The following is a 21,677-nucleotide window of genomic DNA, read 5'->3' on the forward strand; positions in this document are numbered from 1 at the left end:
GCTAAGTCACGTCAGTCATGTCCGACTCTGTGCGACCCCATAGACGGCAGCCCACCAGCCTCCGCCGTCCCTGGGATTCTCCAGGCAAGAACACTGGAGTGGGTTGCCATTTCCTTCTCCAATGCATGAAGGTGAAAAGGGAAAGTGAAGTCGCTCAGTCGTGTCCGACTCTCAGTGACCGCATGGACTGCAGCCTACCAGGCTCCTCTGTCCATGGGATTTCCCAGGCAAGAGTACTGGAGTGGGGTGCCATTGCCTTCTCCACCACCACACAACAAAAAATGGTAATTATGTGATGTGTTTACTAACTTTCTTGTGAAAAACATTTTGCAATATACACATGTATCAAATCATCACACTGTACACTTTAAACTTACATAATGTTACATGTCAATTGTATCTCAATAAAGCTGAGAGGAAAAAAAAGAACACTGAACATATCCAATTTTATCCAAACAAGACAAAGTATTAGAAATAATTTTAATAAATGTGCATAATCTTTATGGAGAAAAATAGAAAATATCATTGATGGACATCAAGGAAAATCTAAATTAAAATGATAAGTAAAACATGTTCATAAATTGGAAGTTTTAACGTCATGTAAACTTTTAGCCCTAGTCCCCAGTGTATTGGATATACAGAAGATAGAAAACATGTTAAATTATACCATAAGAACACAATCCAAAACATGAAAAACACTATAAAACCAACAATCCAGTTTCTTCAACAAAGTCGAAGGAAAAAATTAAAGATAGAGTGGAAATTTCTATATTAAATGAGACTTAAGACAAATCAAGACTAATCCCAAGTATTATCACAATTTTAAAAATTGTTTAAATCCCCCCAAAATATAAAAATAACATAATTATGTTCATGAGCAATCAGAAATCTGAAACTTTACTTTTAATAAGCCATCAAGTTGCCCTTGATAATATTAAGGAATTATTACGGCTTTTCTTTTTTGGGTATTTTTGTTGTTGTAGTTCAACAATGATATTGGGGTTTTATCTTTTACAAATACATATTGAATTACTTACACTGAGTGTATATGAGGTCTGGAATTTGTTCCAAAATAATGTGATAGTAGGGGAAGATAGGGATACAGATGGGACAGAAGTGAACAGAACTGATGGTTTTGGAGCACCAGTGTCTGCAATATTGAGCACTTGAGAGTACATCATATCATTTATTTTGTATATGTTCAAAGTTTTTAATTTTAGATTAAATATATATCAAATATACACAGAATTTCTCTAATCCATTTATAGATTCAATACAATCCTAATCAAAATTTTGAAACTGATTAAATAAATGTAACATATGTGTTAATAAAACCCTCAGCAGGTTTTAAAATGATGTTCCTGAAAAATATTTAAGTACGTTGAAACTTGTTTACACATGTTGTTAAAAGGCCAATTAAACAGCATTATGTGTAGTCAATGGCATTTATGTAAAAAATAGACCAGCTGAGGACCAGAACTGAGATAAGTTTCTACAGAAGGTTAAGTATTAAGAGAAGTTAATTTAGGTGAGTAATTCTTAATCTTCACTATGCACTAGAATCACCTATGAGAACTTAAAGAATATGCAGATGCCAAGGTCCCACAAAAATCCATTTTAAGTGGACCAAGATGGGATCATGCATCAGTAGATTTTAAAACCTTAACAGGTGATTCTAATATGCAGGGCTGAGAACCAATGATCTAGATTTGCAAAGAGAAGCACAGATGGATGGATGGAGAGTAGAAAGATAGACAAATGATAGATATATAGACAGATAATTCATAGATAAGTCACAAATAATTCATACAGATTTTTATTGCTAGATAGAAGACTGGTAGATAATAGTTGATTTGAAAATCTAAAGGGATGGAAGATAGGGGAGGAGAGGAAAAGAAAGAGGGGAATAGGGAATGACATATGCAGAACAGAAATGAGCCACAACTCAATGTCTAATCGAACAAAGAGAACGATACACAAGTGAATGTGGAAAAATATGATAAAACAAAAAGTGAATATGTCTAGCTAATACATGAAATTTGAATTGCTTATTTCTTTATTATATTTATTCAAATCCATACCTTCTACTCACTTTACAAGGATCGTTTGATATCTTAAAAGTTAAAGAATGGGGAATAACAGCTTAATGAGTAAGCAGTTTCTGTTGTGGGGTGAGGAAAATGTTCTGTAACTTGGATAGTGGCAAAGGTTGTACAGCACAGTGAGTGTAATAAATGCCCCTAATGGTAAATTCTATGTTGTATATATTTTATCACAATAAAAAATACATTAAATAAAGACTGATAAGGGACTTCCCTGGCAGTCCACTGGTCAAGAATCTGCACTTCCACTGCTGCTGCTGCTGCTAAGTCACTTCAGTCATGTCTGACTCTGTGCGACCCCTTAGACAGCAGCCCACCAGGCTCCCCCGTCCCTGGGATTCTCCAGGCAAGAACACTGGAGTGGGTTGCCATTTCCTTCTCCAATGCATGAAAGTGAAAAGTGAAAGTGAAGTCGCTCAGTCGTGTCCGACCCTCAGCGACCCCATGGACTGCAGCCTACCAGGCTCCTCCGTCCATGTGATTTTCCAGGCAAGAGTACTGGAGTGGGATGCCATTGCCTTCTCCAGCACTTCCACTGCAGGGTTCACAATTTGATCCCTAATGAGAGAACTAAGATCCAGTTTGTCTTACAGTGCAGCCAAAAAAAAAAAGATTAAAGACTAAGATGGAAACCAATTAAAAGGAGCAGAGGATGTTACCAGGCAATTGGGATGAGTTAACTATTGCTCTAGTACTAAATTTGTTCCAAGTCTCCTAGCTGTTAAGGCAAAAGAAGAAATGTGGCAGGGATATCAGATTCTCTGTATATATTGAGGGCTCTTTGTATATCAGGGGCTACCTCTTGTTTCACTTAGCCCACTTGTGATATCACATACCCAGAATTGAAAATGGGAGTCCTTTTGGAAGGTTTGACTCAGCTGAGAAAGGAGGATTTGCCTTGGCCGTGTGAGGCAAGTCGGAGCTTAGCTCCTTCCTCACTAGAGTGCATGGCACCTGCTTAGATTGTCATTAAACTGCTCCCGAGAATAGCAGCTCCTGCCACTGCACAGCCTCGGCCTCAGCTGGTGGGGCTGAATGGCTGTTTGTTCAGCCTGAGCCAGGCAGAATCAGCCCTGACAGTGATGGCCCAGTCGGTATTATGTAAGGAGACCCAGCTTACCTGCCTGTAGACAGACAAAGCAGATGATTTGACAGGCAAAACAGAGCCAGCCTCTTCACTCCCAGGCAGCCAAGGGGCTATTCAAAGCCAGGGCCTGGAAGATTTTCATGAGGTGCTGACATATGAAGCCGGAATGCAGCAGGGACAAGGCAGAACTGACACCCCGTGCAGTCAGGCATGGCAGGTGTCTCCGGCATCCAAACTGGGCCTTCAGGAGCTTTGACTGGGCCCCACCCATGAGGGAGGGAGAGAGAGTGAGCTTTGGGAGAGAGGCCCCAATTTTCAGGCCTGAATCTGCAGCAAACCTCACCTTTACCACTGCCCTCTTTATTGTTCAATCAAGGAAAATATTCCAAGCCTTTGTCATGTGACACAGGACGCAGGTGTAAAGAGCCGGGAGTACTTGAGGCCTTGGTTACTGGTCAAGCTGCCCACACCAGGGGCTAGTGGAGGCAGCAAAGGAACAGGTACTGAGTGCCCACCACATGCCGGACACTAACGGCTTCACCCCCACAGACACTGATTTCACCCTCACAGGAGCCCTACAAGCTAAGTTATCTCTATGTTGCACATGAGAAAACAATCTCCCAAGGAGGAACTTGCCCAAAATCACTCAGCTGGGAAATGGTACACCTAGGATTTGAACCCAGGTCTCCTCAGCACCAAGATGTATGTTCTTTCGACCTAAAAGCTGGTTCATAAGACCCACAGGCCCCGGACTCACACCATGTTTGCAATCAAAGCGGCTTTGGCACTCTCTAGCCCTGTGCTCCTGGTTGTATCCCTTCCCTACTTGGGGCTTCAGTAACCCCATCTGTAGTGTAAGGCTCTTGGGAATACTGGATGAGATAGATGTTGAGGATATTTAGTTGTTCAGTGGTGTTGGGTCAGTGATTCTGGGCTTCATCACACTTTTCTTTTTAATCAGTGGTTGTCTTTATTTTTTTTTAATTGAAGGATAATTGCTTTACAATATTGTTTCTGCCATACATCAACATGAATCAACCATATGAATACATATGTGCTCTCCCTCTTGAACCTCCTTCCCACTTCTTACTCCTTCATCACACTTTTTGATTGTTCTCAAAAAACCACCTCCATTCCTGGGGCGGTGGGGGCGGGGGGGTTATATATATATAGGCCAGATCAGATCAGATCAGTCGCTTGCGACCCCATGAATCCCAGCACGCCAGGCCTCCCTGTCCATCACCAACTCCCGGAGTTCACTGAGACTCACGTCCATCGAGTCAGTGATGCCATCCAACCATCTCATCCTCTGTCGTCCCCTTCTCCTCTTGCCCCCAATCCCTCCCAGCATCAGAGTCTTTTCCAATGAGTCAACTCTTCGCATGAAGTGGCCAAAGTACTGGACTTTCAGCTTTAGCATCATTCCTTCCAAAGAAATCCCAGGGCTGATCTCCTTCAGAATGGACTGGACCTACATAAATAACTTTCACTGGTCCCCTCTCAGGATCCTGAAAAAACATTCTCTGCCCAGTGTCATGAGCACCTTGAGAACAGAATTGCATCCAACTTGTCTACACACAAAATCGTCAGCACAGAGCCCAGCATTTACTAATGACTTAACTGAGTGATCAAAAACATGAATGAATGGTTTGCCACGAGATATATCACATATTGTGATGAAAGGAGCTGGGCAACCGAACACCTGGTCCTGACTTTGCCATTAACTCACTATGTGGCTTTGGGCCCTCTCTGGACCTGTGACCCCATTTACAAAATGAATTAGGTACTCTCTAGCAGCCCACATCTGGAGAAGGCAATGGCACCCCACTCCAGTACTCTTGCCTGGAAAATCACAAGGACGGAGGAGCCTGGTGGGCTGTACTCCATGGGGTCGCTAACAGTCGGACACGACTGAGCGACTTCACTTTCACTTTCACTTTCATGCACTGGAGAAGGAAATGGCAACCCACTCCAGTGTTCTTGCCTGGAGAATCCCAGGGATGGGGGAGCCTGGTGGGCTGCTGTCTATGGGGTCGCACAGAGTCAGACATGACTGAAGTGACTTAGCAGCAGCAGCAGCAGCCCATATCAGCTCTGATTTTATAGGGTTAAGAGGAAAGAAAGATCACACTTTCTGCAGTGATCTTCCCCCGTCCATTAAAAGCTAAAGCTATACCACAGTCACATAATGAGGTTAGTCAGGAAACATTCTAAATAGATGGCAGATCTGTAATCCCTGGTTCAATCAGAAGCAGACAAGCAACATTCTTAAGTCAGGTCCTTTGGTCTACGGAACAGAGACTCACTCATGTATGCCCAATACTTTACAGTTTGCAAAGCACCTCCTCTCCCTTCTCTCATGCGAACCTCAGCACAGATTTATGAGGGGACAGGGCAGATGTCACCACCACATTCATTGACTTGCCCCCAGGGGTATAAGGAGGAAAAGTAGTAGAATTGAGATATGAACCCAGAACCAATTCCTGACCTCAAAGTCTACTTCCTTCCCTTCACAGGGCTCACTTGTACACAGGAAGTGAGGAGACAACCTCAATCAACCAAAACAAGATTTGGAGGGTTTACCATCCACAAGTTTACCATCTGGGTGTAAAACTTGCCTGGCACGATGGAGCATTTTAAAGTCAAATTGGGGGCAGAAGGGTGTAGTGCACTGATACTAGGTGGGCTTGTGGCCACAGAGAGTCAGCTGTGTAGGAAGGAAGAGTCCAAGCCCATGTCCAGGCTTTGTATGCTATCTCCATGCAGCCGCTGGAGATTAAGATACTGAAATGCTGTGATGCCCCATAAATAAACAGCCACTGCTGAGCCTCCATACCCCAAGCTGTCCTTCCCCTGTAATTCCCTGGAATGCCCCTAAGATTCTGTAACTAAAAGGTTAAAGCCTGAAACAGCAAGAAGAGGGGGGTGGCTATTGTCCTAGCAGGCTTCCATTCTGATTGGGCCTGGTCCAGCGCATTTACTCTAATTGGTCAATACCCCTGGCTTACTGATTTTTTTTAACAGTTTTATTGAGCTACAATAAGTACACAAAAACCTGTGCATGTTTAATGCATTATTTTGATGAGTTTGGACATATGCATATATCTGTGATACTATCGCTATATTCAAAGTGACAGATATATCTGTTAACTCAGAAAGATTCATTATATCCCTTAATTTCTGTGTGTGTGATAAGAATTTAGCATGCAATCTACCCTTTTAACAAAATTTTAAGTGCACGACTATAGGTACTATGTCCTACAGGAAATCTCTACAACTGATTCACCTTGTATAACTGTAATTTTATACCCACTGAACAACACACTGTTTGTTAAATATGTTTACTAGTACTCCATCTGGCTAGAGAGACTATAGGGAGTCTTTTAGTGCTTTTCAATTATTTTGAGTGTGAGAATACTTTTTAACAGCTATAAATTCCACAGTTCTCACAAAATGCATATAAGGTAGACATATGTACATATAAGGTAGACATATTTTTCGGTAAACATTGATTGATAAATTTCAGGTCCAAAAAATTACCAACATTTCAGTAACATCTTTAAATGGATTTGTATTTTATTTAAGACAAAACTTTACAGACACTTAAAAACTAGTCATACATATAGAGGCAAGACCTATGAATGACTTAATCAATAGACAATGCCTAGTAATCTTGTGGACTGGAGCATACTTTGCATTCTTCTCTTCCATGGGGTAAGAACAACTATTGATTAAGCCAACCAAATCTTCCCCTCCCATTCGATGACTAAATAAGCAGCCTGGAGAGGAAACAGAACCTTCTCAAACGCACTGTTGGGCTGCACCTGCAGGCCTGTAAGCCCTATACTTGCTCAGCCACAAGACAGAAGAAAGAGCTCAGAGACAGAGACACAATGCTTTATTGGACAGAAGATCTCATCACAAAATGGTCCTGGAATGACATTCCTTCGTGGATGCGGACAACAGGCAGCCATCTTTGCTACCGTGGGGGGAGGGAGGTTACCAGTTATGGAGGGAACTGACATCAGGTTGGTTCATTGGTTACCAGGGAAATGATCAGAGGCACGTGCCCCTCACTACCCTTTGATAAACTGTCCTAATGGAGACCTTCTGATCTAAAGTTTAGAACAATCAGTAGCTGGGGCCAGCGGGCAAGTACCTAGGCATTTACTGATTAGGTTCTATGATCAAGAGGGAAGGTCAGTCAGATGAGTAGAGCATAGGTGAGGCAGGGACTGATTGAGCAGGGGAGGTAGAGAGAGAGAACAGCCATCCTGGATGGCCTGATCATACACCCACTCACTATTTGAAGTTAAAACTTGAAGCAGTTTCACAACCAAAATTTGTTGCATCTAGGGGCATTGAAATAGGAGGTGTTGCCTGGGCAGAAGACATCTCAAGCTGGGCCACAGGTGGCTCTTCCATTATAAGGCAGATATCATTCATGAAGATAGCCGGAGTAGAGACTTACTGTCTTTCACTGTTGGAGGTCAACCTTACAGAGGCCACTCAGGCCTTTTAGAGTAGAGGCTACAGGGAGGTTTTGCAACACAGCTCAGTCTCTAAGGAGAACCCAGGCTGTTAGCTAAAACTGAGTGATCAGAGGCCCTGCATATTTTACTGTCCACTAGAACTTACTCCAAGAGGTCTTCTGAGCCCTGGAGGCAAAGGACACTGTGAGGCAGAGCTGAAAATGTAATAGCATGTGAACAGACTAGGGTACCACAATGAAAGTCTATGGGCTTCAATAGGAAATAGAGCGGGGGTTCAAATCCTTCTTAGATTTATGGCCTTGGTGGAGTTTTACTTAACTTTCCAGATTTCAATTTCTAAATCTGTAAAATGGGACTGTTCTGAGGACTGACTAAATGAACTACATCAAAGCCTGATACAGGTACATTGTTCAACAAATGTTCCGTTTCACAGAATCATTAGGAAAATTCAAACTCCTCTCCAGTAGGAAAACTACAGCTTGACAAATCTTTTTTTTCCCCCAGAACTGTCAAAACTGACAAATTGTCAATTTTGTCAAATTGTCAAAAATGACAATTCTGTCCATTTTTCCAACGCTTTGTTCTTTCATTTCTTCTTCTCCCCAATTTCCTCAAATCCAGCTCTATTTCAAAGAAGCTTTAAATCTAAAGCTTTGACCCATTTTAAGATGGGTCAGTTCAGCTAACTACACCTGGCTAAGCCACACCCAGATTCCTGATCCATAGAAACTGTGAAAGAATAAATATTTGTTGTTTTACGCCACTAATTTTGGGGGTAATTTGTTACACAGCACTAGATAATAAACATATCATTAGTCCTGAGGGAAATGCAAATTAAAGCTATAATGAGATACCACTATATACTAAAAGGGGTAAAATTTAAAAGATTGTACGAATAGGTTTTGGTGAACAGATGAAGTAATTCAAACTCACCTACTGCTAACAGAAATAAAAGAAATACAGCCACTTTGTGAAAAGTTTAGCAATTTCTTAAAAATTTAAGAAATTGGTCAGATGGTAGATAGATGTCTACCATCTGACCCAGATATTCTTCTCCTACGTATTTATTGAAGGTATTTAGCCACACAAAGACTTATACAAAACTATTCATAGCAGCTTGTTTAAAAGAGCCAAAATTGGAAACAACCCAAATGTCTAGCAACAAGTGAATGGATAAACAAACTGTGGTATGTCCATGTAATGGAATATTATCTAGCAAAAAAAAGGATTTGATTATTATAATAACATAGATGAATATCAAAATAATTACGCTCAGTGAAAACAGACAAAAAATACACTGTTATTCCATTTATATAATGTTCTATAAAATGCAAACTAGTCTGTAGTGACATAAATAGATCAGTGATTGCCTACAGATAATGGTGGGGGGTGGATGAATCAATCACATGGGGCACAAGGAAACGTTTAGGGGTGATGCACATGTTAATTATCTTGATTGTGGTGAGTTGCAAGATGTCCTGGAGACAACATGGTAGAACTATATTAAAAAACACAAAAATATTCTTTATTCCATAAATCTCACTCTTAGGAATTTATCTTAAGGACAGTTCAAAGTAAACACCAAGTTGTTTATACAAACACATAGCCACATCGCCTATATCAGAGATATTGGCGACTACCTAATTGCCTATCTACCATAAAAGGGTTAAATCAGCACAAGACCATGTCACTCCCAACTAAAGATGAAAGATGGGAAGTAAAGCGCAACATGCAGTTATGTTTACAAAATATTGTAAATGAATTGTGTATAGACTATAGAATTATACACACTCTATCGTTACACCTATGCAAAAATATATAGATGCATAAGAACACAAAGGAGAAAAAAAAAACAGAACATAGAAAACAACCTCAGTAGATGAATGATAGGTAATTGGTATGTGGGTGACTTTTTCCTTCCAGCTTTATCTTCTGTAATGTTATGATGTTTTCATAACAGTTTTTTAAATGTCTTCTTGTTGGTTTTGGCTCAGTCTCCCAACCTGGTGATTATTCTGAGTCTTGCATCTGTCAGCTACCAGCATCAGCACCTCAGTGTGGTCAGCCCACAAGCCCAATCAGCTTCCCTTCTATGGCTTCTTCTGTATCATTGATAAAATGCTGAACAGAGCTATGGTGTGGTGTGACGAGCACACTCTTTTCCTCCATTGCTGTTGGTCTGCTTATGTTATTTCAATTCCATATTTGACTAAAAGCCAGTTCCCAAGGGAGAGGACTAGGAGATGGGAAGCAAAGTGAACCTGAGAAGGAGGCAGAGATGCTTACCTGAGTTTGGACTGTATGAATCACTCATTGAGTAAAATAAGCATCAATGATCCCAGGCCAGCAAATGCCACCACAATCAGCTCCACAAACTACATATAGGCTATATATGAGAAAGTTAGAACTTAGCGGGGGAAAAAAATGATAGAAGCCTGTAGATAGAAGCTATTATATTATTGCACTGACCCAGTGCTAAATTCCAGCAGTCCATTTGGTCCCAGCACCTAGGGTCAGTTTGGCCTGGCTGGGACTCAAGGAAGACAAGGAGCCACATATAACACTCACTAAGGATGAGAACCCCTAAAGGGACCCCAGGAGCAGTCTCTCACCTCTTCCCTACTCTTGGTGAATGTCCAAATCCATATCAGGAGGGTAAGCCCATGGCCCCCGGACTCCTACCCTACTGGGTGGCATGTCTTCAGGACTGAAGAATATGCCTCTGAATATACCCAGTTCCATGCTGAAGCTCTCCTCAACCCTTGTGCCAAAAAGTTGGGCCAGATCCGCCTAGACAGAAACCAGAGATGCATAACAGATCCAAGGCCCTAAGTTACCAGGACACCAGAGAGAGAGGCTGCCCCATGACACTCTCAGACTTGAGTCCAGCAGGATCAAGCTGGACCAACTGTGCCTCTCAGATAGCCCCAGGCTCATCCCTGGGGCCTCCATACCTGAATCTAGGGCAGAAGATGCTGTTCAGCATCTGAACCTTCCCTTAGGCCCCGTCTACTACCTGTGAGACCCCTGCTTTTGGGCTTTTTTGCAGCTGTCCTCCTGCCTAGATGACATATCAAGTCATTATACCTTCTAAAGCCAGCGCTCTGCCTGTTCTCCTGGATGTCCCCCCAGTGCCCAGTTAGTCATAGGCCTGAGACTTGCTGCCAGGTCTCCTGGCATGTTAGTGTACTTCATGCACAAAATTGCTTAAAACCGTATTTGTAAACAGAAGAGTTTTGCAAGTATTTGCAGTTAATAAAACCTACCTTCACAGCTCTCTTATGACATTAGTATATCCCCATTTTGTAGATCAAAAAGCTGAGGTTCTGAGTGAATAAGTGGCCAAAAGTCACACAGCTGAGAAGAGGTAAACATAGGAACTGACCTAGGCCTGGGTGACTCTGAGTAACTGGCTCTCACAGCAGGGCCACATTTTTTTTCTTGGGCCAGGCTCTGTGCCGATGACCCAGGTGCCCAGTTGCAGGAAACTACACTTCCTGCCATCAAGAAACTCCCAGAGAAGAACAACAACAGTCACATAATCAAATTACTACACCATAAAATGTGTGACAAGTGCCAAAATCCAATCATGCTGGGGCAGGCTGAAAGAGGGAGTGTTCGACTTGGGCAGATCAGGGAGGACTTCCCAGCACAGTTCATCAGCACAGTTCTTCTGCTGATTGTCTCTGCACAAACTGGGCTACTTGGCTGCTCAATAGGCCCTCAATGACTCCCAGCCCATTTGGGCTGATGGGGGAGTGGAGGGGGGCCGGTCCAGGCTGAGGGCAAGAACTTATGTGAGAGAATGGAAGAAGACTTGGCAGGGAGTCCTCTGAAGCTGAGGACAGAGAAGAACAAGGGAGACAGCAGGGGTGGGAAGCGGCTGCATTGTGCTGGAGGGCTCTGACCTGCCAGGCCAGGGAAGGTGTACTTGATCTTGCCCTGGAGGAGGGGAGTCATTGAGGGTCTTTGAGCAGCCAAGTAGCCCAGTTTGTGCAGAGACAATCAGCAGAAGAACTGTGCTGATGAGGACTATTTGGACTCCTAGGTTTTTCCAAAAGGCTGGCATGTGGAACTCGACATTTCCAAAGTCTGAATACTTTGTGTTCCCCTCTTCCCCAGCCAGGCTCAGCAGAGCTCAGGGAGCTGAGAGCTTCCAAGGTGCCTGGGCAGAAAAGCTGAGGATCAGGACAGAACCTGTGTCTGTCCCAGCCCTGATACTGTCTACACCATCCTCTGGGAGGGAAGGGACTGGTATGGGCAGCCCAACCCTGGCTGAAGTGTGCAGGCTCTCTTCCAAGCGATTCTGGGGAAAGGTATCCAGGAAGGGAGGATGTGAAGGCCGGTTCATACAGACAGGCAAGAAAGGCGGAAGCTGGCTCAGACGGCAAAGCGTCTGTCTGCAATGCAGGAGACTCGGGTTCGATCCCTGGGTTGGGAAGATCCCTGGAGAAAGAAATGGCAGCCCACTCCAGTATTCTTGCCTGGAAAATCCCATGGACGGCGGAGCCTGGTAGGCTACTATCCATGGGATCGCAAAGAGTCGGACACGACTGAGCGAAGGAAAGAAGACTAAGAAAGATATACACCCTCAGGCTAGACAGAGAAACAGTGCCAAAAAAGCCCGAAGGAAAGAGGCCAGAGGCGAGTTTGGCCACCCATGCACGCATGCATCCACAGACAAGTGTCTTTGGGCTCCCTCACTATTGCCCCCGAGGCATTGCAACCAGCAGCTGGGCTGGGTCTTTGCCTGAGCACTGCACCACGCTCTAACCTTCTGGGTCTGCATCCCGCCCCGACCCTGGGAGCCGAGATAGCTTCAAGGTGAAGTGCCCTGATAGTCACAGCGGGGCAGGAGGCCTCAAGGAGTAGAATCAAAGGCCTGGGGCTGAGCCTGGCCTAGAGAGGGAGGTCAAATCACTGTTTCTTCCTGTATCTCAGACAATACTTGAACCCAGTCTGGTGCATTTCCGCTTTGAGAGGGAGAGGATAATCATCGGCCCTTTGAGATCGTACCGCAAACCGGGAACTCTGTCCACTGAAATGAACATTCACAATCTTCCCCGCTTCTTCGAGTCCCAAGGCCACACGTAGAGCTCAGATTACCCAAGACAGCAGGATGCCAGATGATTCTGGAGAGCCACTCCTGCCCCACAGACCCTCGAACCCAAAGGAGGACGTGAGCCTACTGAGAACTCACCTCCTCCTCCGGCCGTGGGGGGGTAGCGGGGGGGCGGGCACAGCTTTCCTAGGAGAGGGCCCAGCCACAGCCCAGCTCCCTCCCGCTGGTTCTGAGCAAAATCTACCTTGAGCTCCTCTGTCCTCGGCTCAGGAATGCTCACAGCGGCTGGGAAAGGGCGGAGGAGCTAACCTAGGGGCGGGGGTTGCTCAGGCTCCACTCAGACCCCAAGTCGCTGTACGCAGCGGGACAGGTCCGCGTCCCCCGGAAGGTTTGCCCTTTTCGCTGCAGCCGCCGCGGAGCTCCTGGGCTGTCCCGGCCGGCTCCTGAACTCCCCATTCCGAGACCAGGGGGCAGCGCTGGGAGAGGGCTTTGAGTCAGGGATTAGAAGCTTCCTCGAGGTGAGCTGGGTGAGCTGGGAGGCTGGCGGCAGGGAAGCAGAAAGCTCGCCTCTCTGGGCCCCAGTTTCTCTGCCCCGATGATGGTAATTCTCTGTCCACAGTATTTAAGTGAACCAGCAGGAGAAAGCGTTAGAAACCGTGTTGTCCTGACTAAGCTCCGGGGGTCCCTGCGCCTCCGTGGAGCAAAATAAGGTCACACTCTTGCGAACTCTTAAACTTCCAACACTCTCCCTACACACATACTGCCTTCCAGGCGGGCAGAAAACAATTTAATTTACTTTAAACTACTTCTTTGAGGACAGCATCTCATTCCCGCGTATGAGTGGGAACGACTTTAATTTTCCCCAGCAGCCTTTTTTTAAACAACCATTTTTGTCTTGAAAACAATTTAAAAGACAAGATGATCACGGGTTGGCGATATGCCCCACTTCATCCTCTTGACTCCGTGGAAATGAAATGACAGGAAGTCCGGCACTTCCCAGATGGAGAAACTGAGGCCTAAGAAGGACAACAAATAGTTCACAGCTGCTGGGCTGAGTGACAGCTCTCACTCAGTGCCACTTCTGCAACCAGCGGCTAGGCTGAGCGTGACACAGGACTGACTGCCTTTGTGGCACTCTGAGGCCATACCTACAACCCACTGACCCTGACTGACTGTCCCAGAGTAATCCAGAAGTCCCTGTGTTCTAGCTGCCCCGAGATTCTTAGATCTGATTGGCAAGCATCTGGGCCTAGGGCTTCCATTGTCCCCCTGTAAGGAGACTGGTGAGGGCCAGGACTTCAAGCACAAGTGAGGACAGAGAACTCAGGAAAAGACAGAGAGGCTGCAGGCCCAGGAGGTAAGGCCCCAAATACCTGCGTTTCCCTTTCAGTGTAGAACCTCCTCTACACAACTTTAAGCAAGCCCCTTTGACAATCTGGGCCTGGTTTCCTTCCAGCTTGAATTTCCAAGATTTCCTTAAGAGCAGGGTACCTCTGCATCTGGGTCCAAAGATGTGGAGGAATTTCCCATAACTCCTAGAATCCCCTCCTTTATATTTACGAAACTCTCCGAGGGCACTTCAAAACTCGGTAGTCAGGGGAAGAGCTCTAGCATCTTCTACAGATCAGCAGCACTCCTCCTCTCCCCCCAGAATTTAACGTAAAATAGCCTGTGAGGGGGAAGGTTTTTCCAAAAGGTGCTGAGGATACACTCAGGGCTGTAGGTAGTCAGAAGAGGATGGAAAGCACCCGGCATCTGTTCATATCAACATCAACTCACCCCAGCTGGACTAAAAGAATGATTTCCAAGGGACAAGAGCTAACTCTGTAGCTCTCAAATGGTTCTCAATGGGTCTGTTAATCCTATACATATTAAGGAGCACTGCCCCAGAGAAGAGGTGAAGACTGGATGAGAGGAAACTGAGGAAGTGGCCTGGCACTGAGCGGATCTTTCTGTATAGTTTTGATCCAAACGGGTTAACTGTCCCAGTTCACTCAAATCCTTTAATTCAAATTTTACATCTTCAAAGTACAGAATTTTGAAATGTGTTATTAGAATAAAACATTTATGGAACAGCATTTTAAGGATTCTTTGTTTATGAAATTCTAGAATCACAGTCTTAATAATTCTAATCTCAGGATGCTAACGCTTGGTCTGATGCATAGGCAGAGCTCAGTAGCTGAAAAGTTTGAGAAAAACGAATCGGATTTCTAGAAGAGTGTGTCCACAGTCACAAAACAATGAGGATCAAAACTTCCTGAGACATGGAGGCTTCTAACCATAGTAACTGGAGCTTAAAAAGTCATTAAAGCATATGGTCACAAATATTATAAGAATTGTTAGATTATTTGAGTTATAGAATAGTGGATCTAGTACTAATATCTTAGAATGAAATAAGAGAGATGTGGATTTATAGGACCCAAATCTTCCAATCAGACATTCCTAGACAGGAATTAAAATTAAGCAATATGTACCTTAGAGCTGCAAAAATGTCTAAAACAGAGAAGTTACAACTGCCAACAGTGGCATCATATTTTCAGGCACAAAATCTTACTCCCAGCATCTTAAGATATAAGGAATATGCTTTTACACTCTGAACAGAAGTTTAAAGTCATAGAGATATAATCACAGTCAAAGAATTTAGACACTGGTCATAGAATCTTAGAATTACAGAAACACATTATTTGATTTAGGGATTCATGCTAGGATAGTAGTCCAAATTTTAACATTTGGAAATCTGAATCTTGGAACCATAAAATTCAGTATTAAAAGACTGCTAGGATGTAATCTGGTTAAAATTTAACAACTTTAAACCTTTTCCCCCTTTGAAAAAAAAAATAGGATGAAACCTGGATTTTCGAAGCGTGGTTACTTTGGAAGAAGGAAGCTGGGAGTGTTTTGAGCAAGTGAAAAGCCTCTCCAGTCGTTCGAGTGTGCATCCGCGGAGGAAGGTCCTCATGTAAATTGTTCGATTGGCTTCCATACCCGGATCCGCGGAGCGAGGACTTGGACTCTCTGCCTCCTGCTTCCGAAGGCAGTTGCCCAGTGCTTGGTGGGGCTGGGTCTGCCCGGAGCTCGTTGCCACGAAGAACGCGACTAAAACCCTTGAAAGCTGGCCGCCCGTGCTCTCGCGGCTCGTTCCCCCAACCCTGCATCCGCAGCCGGAAAGCTGCATCTCGGCCGGAGCCTCTGGCTGTCGGCACCGAGTCTCGAAATCCTAAGGATAAAAGCCTTCCTCCTTATCCTTCCAAGATCTGCACGTGCTTTTCCTCCTTCAATTCTCAGAAAAGAAAACTGTGGGCTTGCGGGTGGGAAGGGACTGGCCCAAGGTCTCCCTGCAAAAGATCATAAAAAGAATACAGATCTGCGGGACCACCGACGCAGGAAATCTTGGGTGAGGCCGAGCTCGGTCTTGGGGAGTGGCAGAAAACGAACTCAGAAACCAGACACCCTCGAAGCAAACAGGTCCCCCGTGCCAGCCCCTTTCCAAGGAGACGCGCCGGCGGACGGCCACAGCTCCCCCTCCCCCGGCCCCCACTTCTCTCAGCCCTCCGCCCCGCTTCGGGATGGAGCGGCTCGGCTGCTTGGAGCCTTCTTGGCCTGAGCGAACTGGAGGAGATCACCACGAGAGGGCAGAAGCCCAGCCTTCATCCTCTTTAAACTGTGCTTCACTCCCCATCATATAGAGAGGGGTCCCGAGCCACCCAAAGATAAATGATTGGAGGTGGGGGTAGTGCGGTGTTTCCCTAAATATCAGCAATGGAAGGACATGAGATACAAAACCTCGGTACAGTCGAGGAGCCTAGCACCCAAAGAGGGAAAGTGGCTGCCTCTGGCACATGGCGAGGAAACGCACTAACACAGACGTAGGCAGGTGTGAGGTGGCTAATCCGCGAAGTCGCGGTGGAACTGTAGCAACTTACATCCTCTATAAGACCTAGGAATTCTGTCTGAAAGACGAGGGACTGGATGGAGAATGGCCAGGGAAGCCTTGACTTAGGGTTTGAGAATCATCCCAAAGACCTTGGGAGCCAATCACTTGGGACTTTTTCTCCCTTCCTCGCCCCCACCCACAAGAACCAAGAGCCCCCTCAGTCAATTCTCACCCTCTCCAGCCAAAAAAGTGAAGCGAGCCCTTCCTTTCACCTGTGGGTCCCAGCCTTCTATACAGGCTGGTAAAGTCCGGAAGCGCCGAGTTTGCGCGCCGACAGTCCCTGCCTCTCTCGGCCTCTTTCTCCCCGTCGGTGCGCAGAGAGAACCGGCCGGGGAGATCTCCAAGCGCCTTCGGCGCTCCGATCGTGTGGTTCCCGCCGCGCCGCCACAGCTGCTCCTACCTGGGGAGGTGCGCCGGGGCCCAGGGGGCGGGTAGTCGGGGGGTAGGGGGCGGGCGGGGAACCGGCACCGCCCCGAGCTTCCCGGCGCCTTTAAGGAGGAGAAACCCGCGGAGGGAGGAGCCGGTTCGGGTGTGTGCAGGGGAGCGCCTCGCCAGAAGTATTGGCGGCTGGAGGCCAACCCTTCGGAGAGGAACAGTGGCCGGCCACCGCGCCTGGCCCGCGCCGCGACCTCGCTACCGTCGCCTCGACTCCTTGCCCTCCGCGCTTTCAGCGGCTGCGGCCTCAGGGACGCGGCCTAGGCCGCCCCCAACACAGTGCCCACGCCTGCACTAACTGCTACCGTTTCAGGCCTTTGGGCCCGCAACCTCCTCTGCACTCGCGACCTCGACGGTTATCCTCAGAATCAGCGGGAAGCCCAGAACTGATGCCAGCGCCTCAGCCCCAGGACCAATTCCAGACCCGTTGACCGCCTGGCACCAGCGCGCAAAGGACCCTTCAGCCCTAGACAGGAGTCTAGTTTCAGTACCAGCGTCGCTGCCGGCGCCTGGCTTCGAGGTCCAGAACACGAGCAGAGCCGTCGGTAGGCGGGACACTTGAACCTCTGTCTGCAGACCGCCAGTCCGGAAACCGCGGGCGCCAAGCCTCCTGCGAGCCCCTGCCAGGGAAGCTCCCGGTGCCAGCTGCGAGGACCCTCTCAGCTCTTTGCAAAGGGAACCAGCGTTGGTCCCCGCGACCCAGTGTCCCGGGCCCCGCAGCTCCCAAAGCCGCCGCCCGATCCTCGAAGGCAGCGGGGACGCCTCGGGGACGCGGGACGGCTGCGCCATGACGGCCGAGAGCGGGCCGCCGCCGCCGCCGCCGCAACCGGAGGCGCTGGCGGCCGTGAAGGAGGAGCGCGGTGAGGCGGGGGCCGGCGGGGTACCAGCGGAGGCCGCGGGTCGCGGCGCCGGTGGGCGGCGGCGGAAGCGCCCCCTGCAGCGGGGCAAGCCGCCCTACAGCTACATCGCGCTCATTGCCATGGCCATAGCGCACGCGCCGGAGCGCCGCCTCACTCTGGGCGGCATCTATAAGTTCATCACCGAGCGTTTCCCCTTCTACCGCGACAACCCTAAAAAGTGGCAGAACAGCATCCGCCACAACCTCACACTCAACGACTGCTTCCTCAAGATCCCGCGCGAGGCCGGCCGCCCGGGCAAGGGCAACTACTGGGCGCTCGATCCCAACGCCGAGGACATGTTCGAGAGCGGCAGCTTCCTGCGCCGCCGCAAGCGTTTCAAGCGCTCTGACCTGTCCACTTACCCGGCTTACATGCACGACGCGGCCGCCGCCGCCGCCGCCGCTGCGGCCGCCGCCGCTGCCGCCATCTTCCCGGGTGGGGTGCCCGCTGCGCGCCCTCCTTACCCTGGCGCGGTCTATGCAGGCTATGCCGCACCGTCGCTCGCCGCGCCGCCCCCGGTGTACTACCCGGCTGCTTCGCCAGGCCCGTGCCGCGTGTTCGGCCTGGTGCCTGAACGGCCGCTCAGCCCAGAACTGGGCCCCGCGCCATCGGGGCCCGCCGGTTCCTGCTCCTTTGCCTCGGCCGGCGGCTCTGCCGCTAGCACAGCTTACCAGCCGGCCGGCTGCGCCGGTGCCCGACCCGCCAACACTTCCGCCTATGCGGCCGCGTACGCTGGCCCCGACGGCACGTACTCGCAAGGGGCCGGCGGGGCCCTCTTCGCAGCGACTGGCCGGTTGGCCGGGCCCGCTTCGCCCCCCACGGGTGGCAGCAGCGGCGGCGTCGAGACTGCGGTGGACTTCTATGGGCGCACATCGCCCGGCCAGTTCGGAGCTCTGGGGCCCTGCTACAATCCTGGTGGGCAGCTCGGAGCGGGCAGTGGAGGCGCCTACCACGCTCGCCACGCGGCTGCCTATCCAGGCGCAGTGGATCGGTTCGTGTCCGCCATGTGAGCGGAGCATACAGGCGAAAATTCATAGATACCTCGACTGTCCTTACGAACTAAGTATCGACGAAACCTGAGGACAGGACTGGACAGAGGGCCGAATTGAGAGCCACGTGGCAGGGACCGAGCCGGCGTGACAGGCGCAGACTCCCGGTGCACCGCGTACACCGGGCGCCTACCGGGCGGCTTTGAAAATGGGAAGTGGGGAGAAGCGTCCTAGGCCCATGGACTGGGACAAGAGACCCTCATAGAGGCGCAGCTCCAAAGGTCTTGCCTTGGACATTCTAACCGGGGAGGGCCCTTAGCTCTAAACGGGGCACAAGGTAGCGTCTACTCCAGAGTCTAGAGGAATGGTGAAGAATCACATGATTTCACTCTTCCCTGTACTTTTCAAAGCTCTTTTTACACAGTTCGACCTCTTGTGCCTTTGACTGTCTTATTACAATAAAAGACTCCTATAGCGTCTTCCCACATAAGATGAGGAGGACAAATTTGCAAAAGAAGTAACTTTTTTAAAAAATGGGAAAGATCTCTGTTTAGCTTGACCGAGGCCTGCTTTTCCCAGCCTCTGAGAACTGCAAACCTGGCTCTGAATCCAGACTGTGCTGGGTTGCCACAGTGTGACCCAGTTCCATCACTCACACCCTGCAGGGTTCCCATGTGATATACAAGAGAGCTGTAGAATCCAACCGTGCCCCCATATGATCTTTAAGGGCCCATCAGGGCTGCTGCCGCCCTGCATATTTGGCAGCATGGATGGGCCACCCAAGGCCTAACCTTACTCCAAGGAATGGGAACAGAGCTCATAGCAAGCAACTCTGGATTAGCTCCAGGCCCCAATTATGTCACAATTTCAGCATGATGTGCTGATCATTCGGCAGCTATTACTGCTGGGTCATAAATGTGGTTTTCCAATGAGGCAGGTAGAAATACATTTGTCCATTGCCCACTCTTTCTTTTCATTAAGCCCTGGACCCAATGGGTGAGTTAAAAGTCAAAGAGATAACAAAACTCTCTTGAGTCTCTTGGTGAGGGCTTTCATTTTGTGGGCTGGCCCTTCCATCCCTGGCATCTTTTCATGCAAAAAAGAAAGAAAAACTGGGGCAGTTAGGCAGGCTTAGAAAGAAACTGGTATTTAACTTTGTTTCCATTTATTTCTTTTAAGCTACAAGATGACCAAGATCAGAAAAAAAATAATAAATCCAACCATTTCCCCACCTTTCTCAGGAGATATCTTGTAAGTTTTGATTCTGGAGCAAAACTTTCAAGCATTAAATATTTCAGAAGCTCGTTGTGCAGTTTCAGATAAACTTGAGTGTTCATATGAACTGTTTCTAATAAAGATCTTTGAGTAAGTGAGTTCTGGCAAGAGAAAGGCAGCCTCTTTCTGTGTAATTAATTTACTAGGGAAGAGTTGGGGAGTGTGGGAAAGAAGACTGAAAACCATTGGTAATTTTTAATTTCGTGGATTGCTCTATCCTGTTCACAAAGACATGTGAATGTGATTCAGTCCAGATGGGTATCTGTCTAAAAGTGCTGCCCAATAGAAATATCATGCAAGCTGCCCATGTAACTAAGATTTTTCTGGTAGCTGCATTTATTTTAAAAACAAGTGAAATAGATTAATAATATACTGTATTTAACACAATTTGTCCAAACTATCATTTCAAGGTATAATCAGTGTAAAAATTGTTGAGGTAGTGTATGTTTTTCATACTAAGTCTTCAAAATCTGGAGTGTATTTTACACTTAGAGCTCAAGTTTGGACTAACCACAAGCCAAGTGCTCAATAGCAGTGTGTGGTTGATGGCTATGGTGTTAGCAGGAGTCTAGACACTGGTCCTTCCGAACTCTGCTGGTAGTAATGAACCACCTGGAGGCAGGGAGCAGCTGCAGCACTGACCCTACGACCAGTAGGTCCAGATTTCAGACCTAGCCCTGTGACCTTGGAAATGCCTAGGTGTTAGGCCTCCCTTATCTCCCTATGGATCCTTGCAGGTTGAAATTCAAAGGTTCTCATGTGCAGCTAGACAGTCTGGCTCTCCCAGGCAGAAATCAGGATGCCTTGCCTAGCTGGCTGCTGCTGCTAAGTCTCTTCAGTCGTGTCCGACTCTGTGCGACCCCATAGACGGCAGCCCATCAGGCTCCCCGTCCCTGGGATTCTCCAGGCCAAGAATACTGGAGTGGGTTGCCATTTCCTTAGCTGGCAGTAGTCAGAAATTGAAAGGCTTCCACCCAGGGTCTTGTCCTTGGCTGCCTAAAGCCCAGCTAGGGGATTAGGGCTGGAAAAGGGCAGTCTATGCGCCCGGTTAATGCGGTGGTTGACCCTTCTCTGTGTTTTATTTAGCAAGTCCATTGCTTTGACAGCGCCATTAACCAGTCCCTTCTCTAGGGTCCTCATTTGTGAGTAGTAATTTGTGACCCCTCGCTCAGAGTCCTCCTGAAGTTAAACGAATCAAGAGAGGTAGATACGCTGTAAACTGTAAAGCGCTTGGCACACGAGGGAAGAAGGGCTTTACAATTAAAAAGCGCCAGCTTATCCCGAAGCCTCCTGGAGCGTCGAGGTAAAACCCGGGTGAACGAGAAAGATGGAGAGGCAAAGTGCACGCGTCTTCACTCCCAACTCTCTCTGGAAACTGGGACGACGGGTGAGATGGCGCCA

At 47.7% G+C, this 21,677-nt stretch overlaps 1 protein-coding gene and 1 long non-coding RNA gene across 3 annotated transcripts; one reads left to right on the forward strand and one right to left on the reverse strand.

Annotated features, from left to right (window-relative positions):
- Nucleotides 1-14,729: 14,729 nt before the first annotated feature.
- Nucleotides 14,730-17,076, reverse strand: LOC147367213 (uncharacterized). 2 transcript variants are annotated; one of them, XR_015169940.1, is made up of 2 exons: nt 16,891-17,076; nt 14,730-16,079 (listed from the first exon to the last, which is right to left on the reverse strand). It is a non-coding gene; the product is annotated as an uncharacterized LOC147367213 (long non-coding RNA). The 2 variants fall into 2 exon arrangements; XR_015169939.1 differs by having other exon boundaries at nt 16,851-17,076.
- Nucleotides 17,077-17,195: 119 nt separating this feature from the next.
- Nucleotides 17,196-20,390, forward strand: FOXE1 (forkhead box E1). The gene has a single exon (XM_086416026.1). The coding sequence runs from the start codon at nt 17,901-17,903 to the stop codon at nt 19,020-19,022; it is 1,122 nt and encodes a 373-aa protein (XP_086272152.1). The 5' UTR covers nt 17,196-17,900; the 3' UTR covers nt 19,023-20,390.
- Nucleotides 20,391-21,677: the final 1,287 nt, after the last annotated feature.

The sequence above is a fragment of the Bos grunniens genome, chromosome 8, assembly GCF_055505025.1.
Source record: "Bos grunniens cultivar Pamir isolate PY7600 chromosome 8, Bosgru_T2T1.0, whole genome shotgun sequence".
NCBI classification, from domain to species: domain Eukaryota; kingdom Metazoa; phylum Chordata; class Mammalia; order Artiodactyla; family Bovidae; genus Bos; species Bos grunniens.

What these genes read in the sequence shown, in the direction of transcription:
- FOXE1 (XM_086416026.1), top strand. Translation starts at nt 17,901, where the DNA reads ATGACGGCCGAGAGCGGGCCGCCGCCGCCGCCGCCGCAACCGGAGGCG.